Source organism: Leucopleurus acutus (assembly GCF_964270905.1).
Source record: "Leucopleurus acutus genome assembly, chromosome: 1".
NCBI lineage: Eukaryota > Metazoa > Chordata > Mammalia > Artiodactyla > Delphinidae > Leucopleurus > Leucopleurus acutus.
This window is the reverse complement of record NC_139142.1, coordinates 195,805,303-195,826,449: the sequence shown is the minus strand read 5'-3', so window position 1 is coordinate 195,826,449 and position 21,147 is coordinate 195,805,303. Positions and strand designations below refer to the sequence as shown.

The following is a 21,147-nucleotide window of genomic DNA, read 5'->3' as shown; positions in this document are numbered from 1 at the left end:
TGGCCTCTCCTGGGATGTTAAGTATTAGCCACCGTTGACCGTTGCCTGCAACCTCGGCGTAAATGTTTGACGGAGTACGCTGACAAGTACACACCAGCGACTTTCAGGAAGTCGACTGGTGGGAATGGAAGGGCACACAGTGCGAGTAGAAGTGATCCACTGTGGAAACCCTGTACGGTGTTCCTGTTAAATCATTTGTCCACTGTTAAATGATTTACATTCTGATGGGACCTGGTAATCCCAGGACTGCAATTCCAAGCATTCCTCCACACTCCAGCACGGACAGTCTGTATCAATTACAGTGTCCGTAAAGCTCCTTCAGCCGGTTAAACATAAAGAATTGTTGTCCCCCATCCTTCCATGTCTCTCGTTAGTTCTCTTAGCCCACGCTCCAAGGTGGTTCGGTAGCAAACATTATTATCCATATTTGAAATTTCTAAGCTCGAAAGAGCCTGCAGGATATCCTTCCCTTGAAATACACAGGCTTGCTTCAATGCATTGTTCTGAATCACAGGGGCCACTTCTGGAGCACACAAAAATAATTAGAAAATCTGTGAATCAGAGTTCGGTTTATACTTCGAAAAAAAAGTAACCCTTGTTTTAGCTAAGTTTGATGCTACATGTGGTCCTGAGACCATGCTGGCTGAGACTGTGACCTGATTGATTTGGGGGAGAGCATGCCCTCCAGAAGGTCAGATGCCGGACAAGAACTTGGGGGTGCTTCCCAGCCCCATCACAGCCACTAAAGCCTTGTGACTCTGGGGGAGTCCCTTGATGGTTTTTGGTTTCTGTTCTCGATGAAAGCGGGTGGCTGGGCTAGCTGAGGTCTAAGTCGGTGCTAGCGCTAGTTCTTTGTGCTCCAGTCACTCACTGTAGGATCTAGGGGTATTAAGGAGAGAAAAGAAAGGTAGGCATTTCTACTTGTACTTGATAACAGAAGTACAACGTCAGTTAATTTGGTTATTATTCTTGCGTGCTGGTGGACTCCAGGCTTTCCTTTGTCTCTAAGATCTGAACTGTGTATCAAATACAGTGTTGTGCACTTAAAATCTTGTTAGGAGGGTAGATCTCACATTAAGTGTTCTTACCTCCCCCCGAGAAGAACACACAGAGTGACACAAGGAAACTTTTGGAGGTGATGGGTGTTTATTACCTTGAACATGGTGATGGTATCACAGGTGTTTGCATATGTCTGAAGTAACACATTATATATACTAAGTGTGCAATTTCTTTCTGTATCTATTATACCTCAGTCAAGCTGTTAGATACAAGGAGATATGGACTGTATACATTTTGAAATATATATACATAGGATTTTTTTAAAAACCTAAGAGAGACTTATGTCCTTTTAAGACCATGTCCATAGATCACGATTAAATATTTGGGGGAAGAACTAGAGAACAGAGTTTTGTTTTGTTTTGCTTTTTAACATCTCTATTGGAGTATAATTGCTTTACAATGGTGTGTTAGTTTCTGCTTTATAACAAAGTGAATCAGTTATACATATACATATGTTCCCATATCTCTTCCCTCTTGCTTCTCCCTCCCTCCCACCCTCCCTATCCCACCCCTCTAGGTGGTCACAGAGCACCGAGCTGATCTTGGTCTCCCTGTGCTATGCGGCTGCTTCCCACTAGCTATCTATTTTACGTTTGGTAGTGTATATATGTCCATGCCACTCTCTCACTTCGTCCCAGCTTACCCTTCCCCCTCCCAGTATCCTCAAGTCCATTCTCTAGTAGTCTGTGTCTTTATTCCTGTCTTACCCCTAGGTTCTTCATGACATTTTTTTTTTCTTAGATTCCATATATATGTGTTAGCATACTGTATTTGTTTTTCTCTTTCTGACTTACTTCACTCTGTATGACAGACTCTAGGTCCATCCACCTCACTACAAATAACTCAATTTAGTTTCTTTTCATGGATGAGTAATATTCCATTGTATATATGTACCACATCTTCTTTATCCATTCATCTGTTGATGGACACTTAGGTTGCTTCCATGTCCTGGCTATTGTAAATAGAGCTGCAGTGAACATTTTGGTACATCACTCTTTTTGAATTATGGTTTTCTCAGGGTATATGCCCAGTAGTGGGATTGCTGGGTCATATGGTAGTTCTATTGTAGTTTTTTAAGGAACCTCCATACTGTTCTCCAGTGTGGCTGTACCAATTTACATTCCCACCAACAGTGCAGGAGGGTTCCCTTTTCTCCACACCCTCTCCAGCATTTATTGTTTCTAGATTTTTTGATGATAGCCATTCTGACAGGTGTGAGATGATATCTCATTGTAGTTTTGATTTGCATTTCTCTAATGATTAATGATGTTGAGCATTCTTTCATGTGTTTGTTGGCAATCTGTAGAACAGAGCATTTTTAAACTTGGATTCTCTAACAGTGCGGACCAGTAGAACTTTCTACAATGAGCGCAGTGCCCTGCATGTGCTCTGACATCATGGTAGCCAACAGCTGCCTCGAAGTATTGAGTACATGAAAGAGGTGTGGCTGGTGCAACTGGGGAATTCTATTTTTCATTTTCTTTAATTTTAAAAGAGTCACAATCCCACTGTAACCTTTTCTTCAGTAGAGCCTTATTCCTGGTTCCGAAGTAGAGTTTGGAAAGAAAAATGCATGTGGTTATCAAGTAACCTTACTCTGCTGATTAATCAGGTTGACAGATTTGTAAAAAGCCGGGGACTGGCCCATCCCTTAATTTCTCATGTAGACAAAGATGAAGCCCTGAAGGCAACTGTGTAGACCCAGGACCACTGGATTCATTCTAAGAGCTGTAAAAAGCGTGTCAGGGAGCATTCGGGTCCAAGTAATTCAGAGAAGATATTCTATGAGTGCTTGAGATTTTAGGGAACACCTTAGGAAAGAAATACCCATCCTCTTTGGGGAGAGATCCTAAAGAAATCCTCATTAAAGGACCAAACTTATCTTCCTTGGTTTTCCTTTCAGGAGCTGATTGACGTTGACAGTGAAGTGGTGTTTGAATTAGCCTCGTATATTTTACAGGTAAGTCGTCTCCCCCTCGCCTTTGTATGCCAGGGCCACACACAGAAGAAAGAGGAATAAGACTTACCATGCGTGGCAGTTGCTATATCCACTAGCTCTTTGACTTCTTAGTTATTTTTAGCCACAAGCAGGAAAGAGCTACTGGGGAAATTATACCATGGCAGCAAATAGAGTCTTCTCTATTCTCTGTCCTTCTCCAAAATGTTGAGACTGTATTTCTCTGCAAAGGAAAACTGTGTGTATAACCTGAGATTGGGAGAAACTGAGACCATCCAGTGACCCCCTTTTCTTCAGGTCACTGGAGAAAGCCAAGTAAAAAGCAGGAATGAATTGCCAGGAGAATCACTGTCATGAAAGACAAGGAAAAGATCCTTAGCTGATGTGAAAAAGAGGCCTACTGAGTATTAGAAACACTGGCAAGATGAGCTAAAATGATGCCATTAATTTACTCCTTCAGCAGGACTTAGTGAGCAACTACTATGTTCCAGGCGTTATGCTAATGCACTACAGGTTCCATGGTCCCTGCCTCCAAAAGCCCACAATACAAGATAAAACAACAAATAACACAAGACATGGACACGTAGACAGTGCTATCCAGACAGACATCCAGGTTCAGCATCTTTAAACTGGAAAAAGTTAGATCAGGGCTTAGAAATGGAAACTTTCCCTTTGTCCTTATGAATCACTTTCTTTGTATATAACTTTCTGAAGTTTAATTGTCTCATAGTCAAGTGGTAAATACACGTGTCCTTCCTTAATTATATTAGTATAGCTGATAGGACGAAACAGCAGTCAGTCGGACTGATTCAGTAGAGGACTTCATTACAATGTATTTTAAAATCTGTAACGTGGGATCAGAACGTGTCACTGATGTTGAATTTTCTTCTTCTACAGGAGGCAAAGGGAGACTTTTCTAGGTGAGTGTACGAGAGTTTTTGGCTTAAAAATGTATTCTGTTGCATCTCTATTAAAAGAAACTATTCTGTCTTTTCTTCGTAGGAGAGCAATTTATTAATATTATATCTTAATGTTGAAATCCAGTTCCCAACTTGTCAACGGAAATAGATACATCAGGCAGAGAAAGCCCAGTGATAGGAGGATATTCTGCACCAAACGAAAGTTACTAAGAGGCTGAGGTTAGAACCCACTGTCACACATGGCCATTGTATTGAGGTGTGTCAGGTCGCCTAGGTGTCTTCGTGGAGCCTTGAATTATCACTGTGGTATGAACTATAGTGATAGAGAGAACCCCATGGACGCAAACATCTTTTTTTTCCTCTGTTTTAGTTCCAACCCTGAAGGTACAAAATCCTAGCCCGCAGGAAGATGTCTTTCATGAAAGTGTTACAATATAAATATCCCACTTCTACTGTCTTTCCTTTTCCAGATGTTATGTTAGGGAGAGAACATAGACTTAACCACGGGGAAAAATGTGCCCTGCTTTAATAACCCTGTAGATCTACAAACTTCAACCTCGTCATTCATGTCATTAAGCGTGGCCCGTTGACCAGTAGGGCTGAAGTGCCAGTCTCTCCTGATCATTACTGGAGACAGAGTAGGGGTTGTAGCCATCCACCAACAGGACTGTCTGCTCAAAGACAGACATCATTCCTGGGATTCTGTTTTATTGAACTCCCCTGAGGGAAGTCCAGTATAGCTCATTCTTTAGAATCAAGGTCTAGAGATATGAAGACTCAACCACATGTACAAGAACAGCATCAGGGCGTGGGATCCTGGCCCATCATTAGGAAATTAGCAAACTTGGTATGAAAAAGAAATGCAGGTTATACCTCTGCTCCGTGAAGGAACTTGGGTGTTTTCTCCTGCTTTGGGGGATCTGATGCCGCCTAAACTACTTCGCCTGGTGGTCTCCCTCTACTTGTCCAGCTTCTCAACTTCATGCTGACTGGTTTTTCAGGTCTTAGCTTCCTTCTCTCTGCTCGCCGTGCATTTCTAAGGCTTTCTAGCAAAGGCAGAGGTATATTTTCTCACTCAGATATCTCAGCAAAACCAAAAAAATTCTTTGACAATCTAAAACAAGGGTCAGCAAACACTTTCTGTAAAGAACCAGACAGTAAATACTTGGGTTTTGCAGGCCACGCAGTCTTTGTTGCAACTACTCACCCCTCCCTTTCTAAGTGCAAAAGCAGCCAGAGACAGTAGGTAAGCAAATGAGTATGTCGGTGTTCCAATAAAACTTTATTTATAAATTCAGAAATTTGAATACCATATACATTTTCATGTACCACAAAATATTCTTCTTCTTTTGATTTTTTTTTCCCCAACCGTTTAAGACTTTTTTCTTAAGATTTTTTTCCCAACCATGCTTAGCTCACAGGCCACATAAAAACAAGCAGGGTTGGCCAGTGGGTTGTAGTGGGACGACCCCTGATCCTAAAATATAGTCCCTTCAGCTCAGTTTGATTATTTGTAGAAGGAGGCCTCCAGGCCCCTTTTATTTAGGTTTCCCAAGTTCTTGCTATGAAACAGAGGTAGTCCTTTTTCTGGGGGGGACGATGAAGGTTTATTTATAGCCTTAGCAGGAGACCTTGTAGGTGGCCAATAACTGTTGACCGAATGGATTGAGTGCAACATTTTCAGGATCTAGAAACTATACTTTGTTCTGTTTTTTCTTTGTTAGTTTTTTATGCCTTTCATTTGGTATTGGACTTGAGGCTCTTGGTAAGTGCAGGTTCATATCTATTTACAAAAGGCTCTAAAGTCCCATGAAAAAATGGTTTAATAACCACAGATCCAGTGGATTCCATTGTCCGGTCCACTTACTCTGAAGATACTTTTCCCTGCCTTTTCTTTCACGGGCTCTGAACTCTGCTGTAAATATTATTTATTTCTGAGAGTCCCCTGACAGGATGGAATGTGAGCTGAGAACAGCGTCATCTGGCCCCGCAGATCCTGGGAACGCGGGGCTACAGGGATGGTCAGTGGGGAGGAAGGGCAGGCCTGGCCTCCAGTAACTCATGGCCCCCTCAGGAGCTTGTGGAATCCCAGCTTGTTGGCTGCAGAGAAACAAAGGATCCTGGTTTGGCTTCATTTGTCAAAGTGTTCCCTCGCAGTTTGTTTATAACAGCAGCTGTCTGGGGTGAGAAATAGCCGTCAGGGGAGGGGAGAGGTCAGACACCTTATCCAAAAGGTCAGTTTATCTCCCAGCGTAAAACTCACGTCACAGAAGTTGGGATTCCCTGATAAACACCGTTCTCTGTACAAGCCCACGGTTCGTATGCTTGAGTGGCCCGGAGTTTCGGAACAAGAGAAGTAATCCTTGATTTTTACCTCTTCCCATCCACATCTGGGAAGATCCCCATAACATTTGGTTTGGTGGCCAAACATCAGGCATTTGAGATGTCCCATCCTCATAGTTCAGTATTGTAGAAAGTTGTTTTTGCTCTATTAATGAATGCCGGACTCTATAATCTTAATCGTATTTAACTGAATGGCTTTGACTTATAAACACACCCTGTAAACACAGTACATTTTCCTGAGTAACATTTGTAACAGGAGATGCCAACTTAGAGCACCGGGGAAGCGTTTTATACAGCACGTGGTCCAGGGCTTAATTCTGAGATCTTCTAGAACCTAGAGGATCCAATAACCTTTGAAATTAATGGTCGCACACAAAAGGCAAAGTAACTCTTTCATAGCCTGGTGACCCTGAATCTCTGCCTTCCTGAAAAGCTACTTTGCCCAGGATGCTATTATCCTGTATGTTTGCATTTCAGTGAATAGATGCAGATTACATTGATGTGGAAGGAGTATTAAAAATCTCTATATTATGGGAATTCCCTGGTGGTCCAGTGCTTCGGACTCAGCACTTTCACTGCTGTGGCCCGGGTTCAATCCCTGGTCAGGGAACTAAGATCCCGCAAGCCACTCAGTTGGGCCAAAAAAAATCTACATATTAGGGGAGCAAGTTCCTTGATGTACAAGAGGAAAAGGGTTCTTTTTACAAAATGGAGAAGTCGAAAGTGCTGATATTACTTTAATAGAACGAGAGCTATGTAAGGTCAACCCAGAGCCATAACTGCTGTTTCTCATGAAACTCACAAGCTGTTCTGTTTCTCCTTTTGGACTCTTTTGTGCTCAGCAGACCCCTGAAGGCTTATTCTTACGTAACCCCCTTTTCTTTCCAGTGAATGGAAATGTTCACTTCCTTGTCTTACTGAGCTTGACAATGAAATCTTGGGTTCAGTGTTGCTGAAAGAAAATGAGTGAGGTATAGATAGGAAGTACTGTCCATGATAGGAAGAAATATATGTCACCCATGTTCATATTCTAGCATAGACAAATTTGTAAGATATCGTGAAAGGTTGAGGAAATCGTCTTATCTAAAAATATTTTTTCCCTTGTATTGTTTTCCTTAGCAAAGCATGTAGTGATCGTATTTCATTTCCTGGTACATATGTATGTAAAAAAAAAAATGAATGTCCATCAACAATGAGGAAATCAGTGGAGTTGGCATTTCTGTTTAAAACAATTGAATAGCCTAAGAACTGTTCATCATGCCAGCTATATAAGCAAATATTAGGTTGAAAAGGGTCAAAACAGTTCTAAAAACAAAAAGTTCTCCTTTGATAATCACTCCTGAGCATTAGTCAGCTAATACACATTTTCTAGGATTTTATACATACTTTATTCATCATAAACTCTGCAGTGGTTTAAGTGCCGAGCACTGATTTTTCTTATTAAAAAAAAAAATTCCTTGTAAAATAGATAGCTAGTGGGAAGCAGCTGCATAGCACAGGGAGATCAGCTCGGTGCTTTGTGTCCACCTAGAGGGGTGGGAGAAGGAGGGTGGGAGGGACACGCAAGAGGGAGGAGATATGGGGATATATGTATACATATAGCTTATTCACTTTTGTTATACGGCAGAAACTAACACAACATTGTAGAGCAATTATACTCCAATAAAGGATGTCAAAAAAAATTCTTTCAAACATTCGGTTACCATAGAAAAATAATACTCTTGTCTTTAAAAAGGTCAATTCAGGGAACACCTAATTTAGTCAACTGAACGGGACATTCAAACTGTATAGTTACATTCTAATTTAATGTAATAGAAGACTTATTAATACACTGCACTGAGCAAGGTATTATTTAAAGAATTTGATTTTTTTGCTTTTTTTCCCTAAGGGGACCTTAACTGAAAACCCTAGTGGCTAATCTTCATACTCTGATTTTGAGAATAGCCTCACTTTTTACTTTCTGTCAGCCTTTCTGAAAGGGGGCCACCAAAAAAAAAAAAAGGAGGGAAAATAATCATTTTAACAACATTTTACCAAATCGGTGAATTGATTAAAAATAGTTTATGCTGAGACACATAAATACATTCCCAAATCATACTGCCTTTGATATAAAGAATCATCCGCAGATTAACAGGGACTAGTAAAAAAACATCTGTTCTGTAGAATTTTTTGCTAACAAGATTTATTGAAACCAGACCGGTAAAGCTTGGTTACCCCAGGCCGTCTGTTGGGACCTGGAAATATCTTTGTTCCAGAGAACCGGATGTATTGATGCTGATCATTAAAAGACTTATAAGGACCAGTAAGCAAACAGCACCTGAAAAGGGCTGATATTAAGGAAATCCCACGTAAAGTTCTGTGGGTCACATTTTGCTCACCTGTTAGGCAAAGTTCATCATGTGCTTTAGAGGTGATGGGAGGCTGCCCTCCATCTGCAGGTTGTCTATTCCAAGGAAACACAGCAACCAACGTCAAAAAAGCAACGCTGTGATTGAATACAGAGGGGTCAGTTTCTGTGACGTCCGTACGAAGTTAAAGGCTGGTGCCAGTGGGAGAATATCTGCTTATCAGAGTTCCAGGGTCAGTAAGAGTCTTACTGTGACCCTGATTTATCAACCTACAGGGTTCCAATTCTGCTTCTTAATAATAATAATAATAATGCTTTAGAAATAGAGCAACACGTTACTCCATCAATAGAAATGAGTAGCAGGGAAATTGAGTTTTACCTCCATTTTAGAAAAGGAGTTGGAGTATTTATTTGTCCTGAAAAATTCCTTTCAGCTTCCACGGACTGCCTGGTCTTAGGTCTCTAGAAGAGCAGCTAGAAGCAAAAAAAAAAAAAAAAAAAAAAAGTGAAGACCTTTTAATATTTCCTCTTCTGTAAACCATGGAACCATGTGTTCACTAAGCCAGAAAGATAAAATGAAATTTCTGTGGGGAAAAAAAAAAGTACCCTCTTGATTTTTTTGTTCTTTGTATGAAATCTCGTCTGCCTTTCTTAAGAGCATTTGTGAATTACTGCAAGTGAAACTAGGTTTACTGGTATCTGAAAATTCCCTATTTGTAGGCTTTTGTTGTTTTGTTTTTTTGTCAGATTAGATGATGCCTTTTAGGCAGTCATAGGTTAAAGGAAGAATTTTAGAAGATCAACAGGAAAAGAAGATAAAGGGCTGATTTTCTTCTAAAAGACTTTTTTTGGTAACAAACATTTGTACAGATTACTATCTTTAAAAAGATGACATTATTTTCTTGCCCTGCTAAGAGACAGCGTTGAAAGTTGATTAATCTCAGGCAGTGGTCTATAAATCACAATTCTGGGCTTCCCTGGTTGCGCAGTGGTTGGGAGTCCGCCTGCCGACGCAGAGGACACGGGTTCGTGCCCCGGTCCGGGAAGATCCCACATGCTGCGGAGCGGCTGGGCCCGTAAGCTATGGCCACTGAGGCTGCGCGTCCGGAGCCTGTGCTCCGCAACAGGACAGACCACAGCAATGAGAGGTCCACGTATCGCAAAAAAAAAAAAAAAAAAAAAATCACAATTCTGAATCTACTAACATCATTACTTTGCACTTACCTAAGTGGTTGTACGACTGCAAGTCATAGCGAGCTCAGTGTTAAAGCAGTATTAGAGCATTTGATCATTTGCGGTATATTTTCCTACAATGTTTTAATTGGCCTCTTGAAAGAAAACAGCTGATGGGGTTATATACTAAGAGAAATCGATTCGCTGAGACTTTTAGATAATTAGTAAAAAAAAAAAAAAAAAAAACTCAGACAGCTGTGTTTGGAAGAGTCAACATTTGGAATACAACTTACATAACCTAATAGTACCTTTAATACCCAAACTTGCAAATTTCCCTATTGGAAAATGACTAGAAAAAAAGTCATCTGTTAAGCTTGAAATACATGCAGCCCAAAGGAGAGTTTTTGTGGGAAGAACTTAAAGTTATATAATTCTTGTATGTTATTTTATTAAAAAAAAAAAAAAGAGAGAGAGAGAGAGAGAATGGGGTGTGTGATATTTTCCCATGACTTCTAAAGGACTTAGAGGGAGAAGCAGCTGGAATCTTTCATGCCAGCAAGACCTTTTGAAAGGAACAGAATCTGAAATTTTGAAACAAAATGTTCAAGTGGAAATGTTATTACAGAAAGCTTTGTTTTGTGCACAAAAGTCCATTTTACTGAGCTTTTCAAGTGTGTAATTCACAGTTTCCAAGCATAGAAAAGTATTCAGATAGGGTATTTTGCAGGAGAATATTCTTCCAATCCTATGGGAATTGTTTAGATATACCGTAAAGGAGGCAATTTTGTATTATGACAGCGTGTCTCATTTGCTAAATATTTCTTTAATATCAATATCATATTTTGCGTTGACCTTGGTAATAACAAAAAGGTTCATGGCTATGACATTATGTCAGTTTTTCAGAATTAAGATTTTGACTCAAAAGGATAACATAGAAAATTAAACAGCTTTTTGAGTAGAATTATTGTCTCAAATTGTAGGCTTATAAAAAATTTGTTTTGAATTTTTACAAGTTTACAACTATGTTAGAAACGCAAAAAATGTTTTCTGTAATCCTAGAAAACCAAACTCACTAATCAAGAAAGAAATCTTTACTTAGATAAATTAGCCATTACCATCAGAAATAAAGGCACATAATTCATAAATGTTGGTAATTTTGCCCCTCCGTACAGGTGGCAAATTAGTGTGGCATATTTATCCATGATACATGCCCAGAATCCAGAATCCTCTGCTGGAAGAATCTCAGAGGGACCCGCAGGTGCTTCCCTGGTGTCTGCAAATGCTCAACACAACTACAAGAGAACCCTCACAAGCACCGTCCCCAGCCACCAGTTCTGTGAGCCTCCCTGTACCCCTGAAGGAGAGTATGTGGTAGGGAGGAGATAGCCAAGTGTCCCCATTGTCTTTGCTAGAACATGAAATTCAACTTGGTTAAAAAAAAAAAAAAGAAGAAGGGAAGGGAAGGAGAGAAATTGTTTCCTGCATGGTTATTAAGATAAGCAAAGAAGAGAAAATCTACAGCTCTCCTTATCCATCTGTCTCAGAGTTTTCTAGATGTATTGTACCGTTGAATAAAGTAATACAGATCCACAATGCATCTCTGAAACTTTAGGGTCCAGTGTTTCTGAACCCAGAACTTTGTGGGTTTTAGATGGGTAACGCGGAGTATACCGTAACACCCAGCGTCTGAGGCAGCTCCTGGAGTCCAGTCTGTTCACGCTTCTGCACCAGAATATGGATATTCACACCAAGTGGAAGAGAGAGAGAAAGGTCGAACATTAGGTTCACCACCAAGTGGGTGAGAAGGCTTTATATCTTAGAGATTTTCAGATTTTTGGAATTGCGGGTAATGAGGACCCGTAATACTCTTTTTAACTTATGAAATCCCTCTCTCTGGAGAACTTGACCTTCATGATACACTCATGAAATACGGAGGAGTTAGTAGGATACTAACATGATGTTACTGTCTCTGAGTTTTGTGTTAGTCCTTTTTTGTGACGCTAGTGTAACTTTCTGGCTTTAGTGCTCTAGTGTTTTAGTACCAGGACACCTCAAAACCACTGGTTTCAGGAAGAATTCTTCCACACGAAGCCAGTTCTGTCTGCCCCAGGTTTGTCCCGCAAGTTATGGACATCTCATTTAACCCAAAGGGAATCTTCTGAAAAAGCGTTTTGTCATTTTTTAAAGGAAAACAAGCACCTTGTGGATTTTGCTAATCGTCCTATCAAATTTCATCTTTGCTTTCTTCACTCTATTGTGTCTTGGTTAAATTTGTTCTTGCTGTTATTTGTGACAGATCCCCTTGTTGACGCATATTGCTCGAAACCTTAGTTTTCCACAGCAGATCATTCAAACTTCCCATGTTTTATGAGCAGGGTAGACAGCAGAACCACGATCCATCATCTTAAAAACAAAAAACAAAAAAAAAAGCAAAAAAAACCCAAGTCAAAGACTTAACGCGTCATTGAGAGACCAAGTTTTTGCTGGCAGCATTAATCACTACCTAAAAGTTGTGAATAAAATCTGGTTAATATTAAAAATAAGAAGACTTCAGTTTTACTCTCAGTTTAGCAAGTGATTTTCCTAGAGACCTTTTTTCTTTTGCTAGAAATGGAAACTGACCGCTGTTTGGAACAAGGAACTGTTTTAGGGTATTTCATAAGTGGGCATTTATCATTTGTCCTGACTCTGGGGGAAACGTCCAAGTAGAAAATCTTGAGAGAGGAAGCTGGGAACTTCTAGCACATTCTTTCAGTTTCAGCTTCCCAAGTCTCTGGAGCTAGAGTGACCAGGTCTCCCATTAAGGCAGCGTTGTGATTTGCAGCCAGGGTATGGCCAGATCATCTGACAGGGCTGGCCCCCTCTAAGTCATTACAGATGTTTACAGACAGCAGAAAGGCAAATAGGACATTTCTACATAGTTGTCCTTTGGGACAGCTTAAGAGCCGTGGATCCCTTCCAGAATGTAATGGATTTGGATGGGCTTCACGCCTTCGTGATTTCTTGTTGTATTTGTCTGTGTCACCTGGCCCTGGGGGAGCGCTAAAAAAAAAGCCACTGCAGCTCCAGCCAGGAAGTCAGACCTGGGACTCTCATCGGGGATGCTTGTTTGCCAACAAATGAGTGTTTAGTGGGTAAGACAATCTCTTCCTCCTTTAGTTCCTTCCTTCCCCAAATATACTTTAGATGTGATGAGTGGGAGTTAAACCCACACTCGTGCTTCAGCTTAATAGTCTTTCTCACAGTTCCATTCGATAAATGTTCAACCTGTAAGGTGCCACCCTAGGCACCGATGAGTCCGTGAAACAAAGGCCTGTTCTCAGGGAGCTTATAGTTCATAAACAGGGAAGATAAGACCCAGAAACTCATCGCTGTAGGCTCTTGGGTGTTCGGGGCCCTGAGTATTCCTTTATGCCTTAATAACATGCAAGTAAACATTCCAAACTCTGCTTGGGAATTGAGTTTTCCTAAACACAAGGAGGTGACCTGTGTGAAAAGCTCCGGTGCTGACCCTTGCCTCCTGGCTAAACTTGAACTCTACCAGCCTGGCATGGAAGGTCCTCAGAATCCTATGCCTCATCTGCCATTTATTTGGTCTGCTTAACCCTTCCATACCACCCGTTCTGATTGATCTCTTCAGTTCCTGGCCTCCATACTGTACTGTGTTCCACTGAGAAGAAAAATAAGATTCCTGTCCTTTTCTCCATGTGGGCCCTGCCCCAAAGTCTACTTTTACAACAGAGCCCACAGGGGCCTTCCTTCCCTCCAAACTTTAGTCTGTTGTGTGAACGGACATGATCCAGTACTGCCCATGTAGTCAGTTCTCTTTTTATTCGCACCTCTCACTCCCTGCACTGAATTGTGAGAACCTTTTGCATGAGGACTATGGCTTATCCTTTTTTTATGTATCCCTATAGCCGGGGCTCCATAAATACATTCAACTTATTGATAATTATCAATAAACCCTTGCCACCTACGTGACAACCATTCAAGGACTTAGATTTATTGATTTCGGGCTTCCCTGGTGGCGCAGTGGTTGGGAGTCCGCCTGCCGATGCAGGGGACACGGGTTCGTGCCCCGGTCCGGGAGGATCCCACATGCCGCGGAGCGCCTGGGCCCGTGAGCCATGGCCGCTGAGCCTGCGCGTCCGGAGCCTGTTGCTCCGCAACGGGAGAGGCCACGGCAGTGAGAGGCCCGCGTACCGCAAAAAAAAAAAATAAATAAAATAGATTTATTGATTTCAACAGTTACAAGTTGAGATTTTCCTTCTGGCTGGTTGTCCAAAGCCAAGATTCACAAACTTCACTGTCACTGTTTCTTAGTCCACTTGAAAAATCCCCTTTCTGGGAGCAGCTATAAGGTCACATCCATGTGTTTCTTGGTCACCAGGTACATGAACTTGAAGTATGGAAATGGTTTTGCCCACTGGCACTTGGCATCCAAAGGGTAGCTGCTGGTTCCTAGCTGGAGACAGTGTTTCCGGCTGGGCGGAGGCCCACAGAAAGGCGTGTGACTGTGGTGTTCCCTCCTTCCTTTGTATTGACCTGTGAGCTCCTGTCTCGTTGCTTTCTAGATGCTACTGCCCGAGGTCCCGGTGGTCAATATCTGCCTTGATTTGCATGAGCAGAACGGAAGCTGCTCCCATAGCCTGGGTTAGAACTGTGTGTAAATGCAGGCTTCACAGCAAGGGCCGTGAGGCGCTCTGGTGGACCAGTACAGGGAGACACCTTTACACATCCCAAGTGGGTTCTGCTGACTGGCTCTGGAGGTAGACATTGGGGGCCAACACCCAGATGTCCCTGTCCCCGCAGGGGTGCGGGTCTGCTGAGCGCCCACAGGGGAGTCAAGCTTCTGAAGCCCCCTGGTTAAATTAGGGGAATTTAAAGAATCTCCCAGACCTGGGATCATGCAAGTCTGAAGGGAAGGAAGAATTTCTGGTCCAGGGACCGGACGCGTAAGACCTCCTCCTTGCGCCTGATAATCCACTTAACACTTTCTGAGTTGTTTCTGGATCATGTCAAAAGCAAATGACAGATGAACTTATATACAAAACAGAAATAGACCCAGACATAGAAAAAAAAGTTATGGTTACCAAAGGGGAAAGGGGGGCGGAAAAATTAGGAGCTGGGGATTAACGGATACACACTACTATATACAAAATAGATAACCAAGGACCTACTGTATAGCACAAGGAACTCTACTCAATATTTTGCAATAAGCTATAAGGGAAAAGAATGTGGGAAAATATATATATATATATATATCTTATATATATATATATGTAACTGAATCATTTTGCTGTACACCTGAAATTAACACAACATTGTAAATCAACAATACTTCAATCAAAAAAATTTTTTTAAAAAGCAAATGTTATGCATTTGTCATATTTTGGACAACAGTTTCTAGCATGTGCTCAATCCAGGCAAAGAAAACTGGCCTGTGGGTTAGTGAGGGAAACAGCTTAAGGAGAAAAACAGTCGAGCTGTCCATTCTCAAAGCCCACGGCGGGGCCCTCAAGACCTCCCTAAGGTCCCCCCGTGGGGAAACTGGTGACCCTTCTGCCCACATTCCTGCTGCCCGGGGACACTCATCGGTGCCCCCTTGGCATGCAGGGCTTGAAAGGAACCCACAGGCATCTGAGACGGCTCTGCCCAGCCCTGCCCTCTACAAGGAAAGGCCGCTGGCCTCTGCGTGCTGTGTGTTCTTTTGCATTTCTGCTAAGTAAATAAGTACAAAGAAAGCACCGCTTTTCACTAAAGGGGAACAGATGCGGGGTCTGAGGACAAGGCTGCGCCGGGTCGCCTCGCGTGGTGCTGTGGTTTTCTCCAAGGCTGAGCATGTTTCTGCCATGCTCCCTGTCTGCCCTGTCTTCCAGCAATGAAGTGGTGAGGACGGACTTGAAGAAACTACCAGCACTTCCCACGCAGGCTCTGAAGGAGCACCCCTCCCTGGCTTACTGGTAAGCCCCCTTTCCCTGCATGCCCCAGGCATCCCCCCCTCCAGGAGGGAGCCCCTTCTAGGGACGCAGGGGGCTCCTGGCGACTGTCCACCCTCCCCGCCACCACGGGTCTGCCTGGACCCCAATCAGACAGCGACTGCAAACTGTATCGAGTGGCTTGAGACTTCATGAAACTGTTTTCTGCATTTATTTAAATAACACGAAACGTGTGAGACCTCTTTTCCCTATTTTCTTTCTTTAAAAAACAAAAAAACCTTCTAAAATTTCCCTCTAGATGGTTTGCCTCCTTGGAGAGTCTTTCCTGAGCTGCTAGAGTTTCGCTTTGGAATCCTTGTCATCTGATGACAGGATGTGTGGGGTTTTGAGGTGTGGGAGGAGGACTGGGTTTTTTTCTTTGCAGAAGAGAGAGATTGATTCTTTTACTTTCCCACAATGTTTAATATCTCCTGATTTAGCTTCCGTGTAACATTACACCATAGTTCATCTGTCGGGCCCTGAATTACTGACTCTGAATGAATCGGGCACTTGAACGGTTCCCAGGTTGTGGTTCAGGTCACAGTGGAGCGGGGTTTGCATTGCCGGGCAGTGTGTTGAAATACTGCTGGGCTAGCGAGCCCTGACCACTGTCCTTTGAAAGCAAAATGCCGCTCCCCCAGTCATCCTTCTGACTCCTTGACAAAAAGCACTGTGACGGCTTTTATTTAAAAAACAGTAATAAGATAAAACAAAAATCGCAGAACAAGTCAATCTTATTGAATTATAACATATGACTTTTAAGCACTTCTGTAATATGCTTTATGAAGTTGCCAGTTTACTAACATTTCATCCTGTCCAGACACCTTTCCGGTCGACAGACTAGTTGTTCAGTCATCCGGGTGGCTTTAAGGGATTCCTTTGGCTGGGATGGGGTGCGTCTTGCTGCAGAGGGCATTAGCAGGATGAAACTCCAGTACCTAAATCATTTCTTGCCAAGAGACCAAGTGGTGATGGGGCAGCTGGACGGGAAACAAAAGAGCTGAACCCTGAGGCTAAGAGCTCCCACCCGTGTGCTGGCATCCCCAGTTTCATCTCTCTGAACTGTTTTGTTGCCATTCTTTTTTTTTGGTTACATAGGTGTCCATAAATAGTGGCTTTAGATCCTTCTAATTTGCCCTCAAAGAACAAAATTGGTTTAACGTGCAAACACTTTGCACGTGTCAATTTCCAGACTTCCAACCTGGCAGTGTGCACATACGAACACCCCCAGATGGCACTCCTGTTGCCTTGTTCGTGGAACCCAATTGCCCTCTCCCCAATTCCTTATGCTCCCTGGGCCTTACCTTCTCTATCCTCCCAGCGGTTCATTTTCAGGAAGCCAATGGTGAAGGAGATGCAAGGAAGTAACTTGAGAAGCTGGTAGATCTTACCTTGTGAAATGTGTTTGCCAGCGGGGGCTGTAATGTTGCTGGGTTGTCTGGAATCAGAGTTGCTTTCGGCCTAATCCCTCCCTCAATTATCGCATGTGTTTGTTTCCAAACGTTTTTTACACCCTGTGCTCATTTCAGAGCTATGAACACCTCCTTGCCTCTCCTCTTTCTGTCTCTGGATTTTGTTCTGTTACCTCCACAGTCTGCTCTGTATGCAAACATTATCACCAACACAGAAACTCCTTCCTTCGTGCTTATGCTTTCTCTTTTGTCGTTATGAACAGCTTCATCCTCATCTACATCCGTAGCTGTCCTGTCAGAACAGCCCTCTATCTCTTTGACCAGGCCAGCGCTTTCCCCGGGCCTCATTTAGACCCGGAGGTGCCCATGTCACTGTCTAAATGCACTGGGAAGATGGCAGGACCGAGGGAGGGATGGTTTTGAAGCTGGTACCCTCAGCTGCTCTACAGCTCAGCTTATGCACAAACAAGCCAGTAGCATGAACCATTCTGATGATGCATTGCTTAAAAAAAAAAGTATACACACACACACATTCACAAATGCAGTGGACAACCTTCAGGCCAAAAGAAGCCACTGGGAGCCCATCCACCACTAGTCAGGAAAGGCATTACAGCCTAGTGAGCAAAAGCGGTGGGTTTTAGAATCCCAGCCACGCCTCTGAACTGTGGGGTCATGATAGGCCAGGACGCTCATGTGACTTCTCTGCTGCCTCGATTTCCCATCTCTAAAATGGGACTAACCATATCGACCAAATTCAGACTGTAATTAAGAGAGGAAATAAAAAGGCACAGAGTGCAATTAGGAAGTAGGGGAACGGTGCATAATAATGCTGAGTCATCACATCATAATCCTTTCTGCTCATTTCCCCCAAGCGTTCAACAAGCTTGGACTTCTCACCCCACCTGATTTCTCTATCGGGGAGGCATCCGAGGCACAAAGTGCCCAGGGCCACAGGACAAGACAGCATCAGGGCCCCGACCTGGATTCTCTTGAGCGCCTCTACTGCAAATGCGGGACCACTCGTACCGCCCATACGAGGTGTGAAGGGACATCTTCCCCTCACAGGCCGACGGCTCCTCCGAGACAGGGAGCCCTGTGGCCATCGCCTTGTTTCAGGGCTCCTTGTCTGCAGAGATGGACCCGCCATCCCATGCCTGCGGCGCGGTCAGCCTCGGTCATTTGTCTTTTTCCTTCATGGAACACCATGTCCTCCAGATGTGTTTTGGGCTCCCGTTTCCTCTGCCTCATGGGTCTCTGATGATAGTCCCGTCTAGTCCGCCCCAAGCATCTGGGGTAGTTGGTGCGTGTGAGTCATCTGTCAAAGCCTGGAGAGGGGCGGGAACAGGGCTAGGGCTGGGGTGGGTCTCAGGCGGCTCTCGTCACACGCCAGCCTATGGAGTTTCCACTGGGGCAGAAGAGGTGGGAAAAGCCGAGGAAGAAGGAGGATACTGTGGCCTCGCGGTGGGTCTCAGACAGCAGGAGAAACCAGGCGAGGCAGGGTGACCGGTCCCCACAGCTGTCAGGCACGGTGAGACCCCCAGGCTCGGACCAGTCCGTTTGTGCACAGCTGAACAGCGGCCAGCAGGTGTCGCTGACACGGCTGGTGTTCGCCCCCGCGCCGTGCGCACGTTCACAGCCACGGCCCTGTGTTAAGTTCCGTCTTCCCTCCTCAGCCCAGGGAGCCAGGGACCCTCTTTGCAGCTCTGTACCAAGGAAGCAGTCCTGTAGCTATGCTGCGTGGCTGGACCCCGGACCTAGAAGTCCACCTCCCCAGATGCCACGTCGTGTGGCAACCCAGCTGTTGATTCAGTGGCTGTCTGGGGAGGAGGCTGGAAGGGTAACCCCAGAACGGCCTGACACGACTTCGCAGACTTCGCCCCCAGAGAGGACGCTTCTGGAGGATCCTCTGTCAGGAGAGGGCTTTGTCCCCCTCCGCATAGAACTTCCGTGGTGTGTGGGAGCCAAGGAGAAACCCGGCTGCGGCTGCCCCTTTCTGAACAGAGGTGCCCGGACCCCATAGACACGACCCTCAACTAGACCAAGGCCCCTCCTAGGCAGCCGTCCGCCATCCGGGGCATTAGAGAAGACACTTTCCTGTGAGGGGCCGGCCTTACGTGCGTCAGATTTCAGAATACTCAAGTGAAGGGAGATTCACGGAAGCTTGGGAGAGTAACTAGAAGGTAACTAAATGACCCCCAAGTACTAGATGATGAACACATAGAATGTGTGACCCCCCCCAGAAGTGGCCTCGCTGACAAAGAAAGAGGGGGGTGAAAGAAGGCTTTCGATCAGTTCCGGGGTACTAAATGAATAATAGCTCGTAAAGGTCAACCAAGGAGGTCTCGAGTGTTCGTCCCTGGGGTCGCCTCCTTGTCATGGAGTCCACGGGCAAGCGGGGAGGAACGTGAGGCCGAGGCGTGAGGTGGAAGGCCGTGCGGCCCGGTCCCAGAGGCCAGGCCTTTGGCCTTGACCCCTCAGCAGGTGGGATGTGATTCCCAAGGTTGCTCCTGAGCTTCCAAAGGTCGCGGGGCTCGGGGTCGCTTCCCAGAGGGGCCCCTGCCGCCGTCCGCCCCGTCGCAGGAGGGTGTGGCCTGCATTGCCCCTCAAGGAGCGAGCTGGCCTCTTGCTGCGTTAGAACTGAGGTTTCAGAAGGTACCGGGGTGCCCCTCTGATTTCTGCCTCCTCCTTATCTCGCCAGCGCGCCTCTGGGCCTTTTGTTGCTTCACGGTCTGTGTTAACCGGCCCCAGATTCCAGAACTTTCCCCTCCTCCTTGGACGCCCTCAAGTCTGCCTGCTAACTCGGGGTGGGGAGGCCGTGGGCATCTTGTCAGAGTCCACGCCTGCCCGCCCCACCCAGAGGCCCTGTGCCGACGGGATGCAAGAGCGGAGGAAGGGGAGAGGGACCCGAGGGAGGTCGGCCGGAGCGTCCACGCGCACCTCCGGCCAGTAGCCCTCTTCCTGTCTCCTGTCCCGTGTCCCTGCCTGCTGGCCCACGCGCTCCCCACTGCATCCTCTGCTCCCACAGTCTCATTTCTTACGAGGAGCCAACCCCCAAAGCCCGGGCTTTCCTTTTACTGATGATAAGCCCAAGACAGAGAGAATGCGAGTCCTCTGAGGAGGAAGCAGAAGCTTTGGGCACATCCTTAGCCCTAGGCATCTCACTTGGGCTGCGTTCGGACATGCTGCTTTCAGGACAGATCATTTTTCCAGGAGCTCTTGGCTCCTTGCAGCTTCTCATGAGGATGCTGGAGCTCACAGATCTCTCCGTGAGTGGGGAGCGGGGCCGTCGCCCTGGGGACTGAGACAGAGACTCCTTTCCTCTCGTTCTAGCGAGGACCGGGTCATCGAGCACTACAAGAAACTGAACGGCCAGACCAGAGGCCAAGCCATCGTCAAGTAAGTGCCCCCCAACCCACAGTGCTGCTGAGGCCGTGTGTGTGTATTCACATAGTGTATGTCAGGGCTGTTCAGTTCTGCAGGGAGAGACATAGCTCCGGGGGCAGGTGGTTCCATGTATCTTTCACGTAAATGATTACTCTGAGAACTTTATCACGTGCACACACACACCAATATGTGTACGATTCCACTTCTGCCGAATAACCAGGTGTGTGTGTTGTGTTGTCTTCCCAGCTACATGAGCATCGTGGAGTCTCTCCCAACCTACGGGGTTCACTATTACGCAGTGAAGGTAAGTGAACTCATTTGGTGAAAGTTGCCACCATGCCTTAAAAAAAAAGTTCTCATTTTTTTTTTTCTTTTTAATCTTACTGAAGATTTTTGGGGGAGTGGGGAGGACTTGGACAGGAAGATCGCATGCTAGGGGGCGTTGGGACAATGGAACTCCCCCGCCCCAGTGTAGTGAGACTTGATTTGGGTTCTCTGCAAAACTCACTTGCCTTTTTGTGGAGTGGGTGTGGTAAATGCCTACTTCTTCATTCTCAGAAGAATCCTGGAGATC

At 44.8% G+C, this 21,147-nt stretch overlaps 1 protein-coding gene across 5 annotated transcripts in view; it reads left to right on the top strand.

Annotated features, from left to right (window-relative positions):
- Positions 1-21,147, top strand: part of FRMD4A (FERM domain containing 4A) — a gene marked incomplete at both ends in the record, with an annotated part of 616,891 nt that overhangs the window by 508,501 nt on the left and 87,243 nt on the right. For all 5 annotated transcript variants that reach the window (XM_082854721.1, XM_082854724.1, XM_082854723.1 and 2 more), the window contains 5 exons: positions 2,963-3,019; positions 3,914-3,936; positions 15,679-15,762; positions 20,520-20,585; positions 20,820-20,877. In XM_082854721.1, the coding sequence (XP_082710847.1) occupies positions 2,963-3,019; positions 3,914-3,936; positions 15,679-15,762; positions 20,520-20,585; positions 20,820-20,877 (288 nt within the window). The remainder of the gene's footprint in view (positions 1-2,962; positions 3,020-3,913; positions 3,937-15,678; positions 15,763-20,519; positions 20,586-20,819; positions 20,878-21,147) is intronic.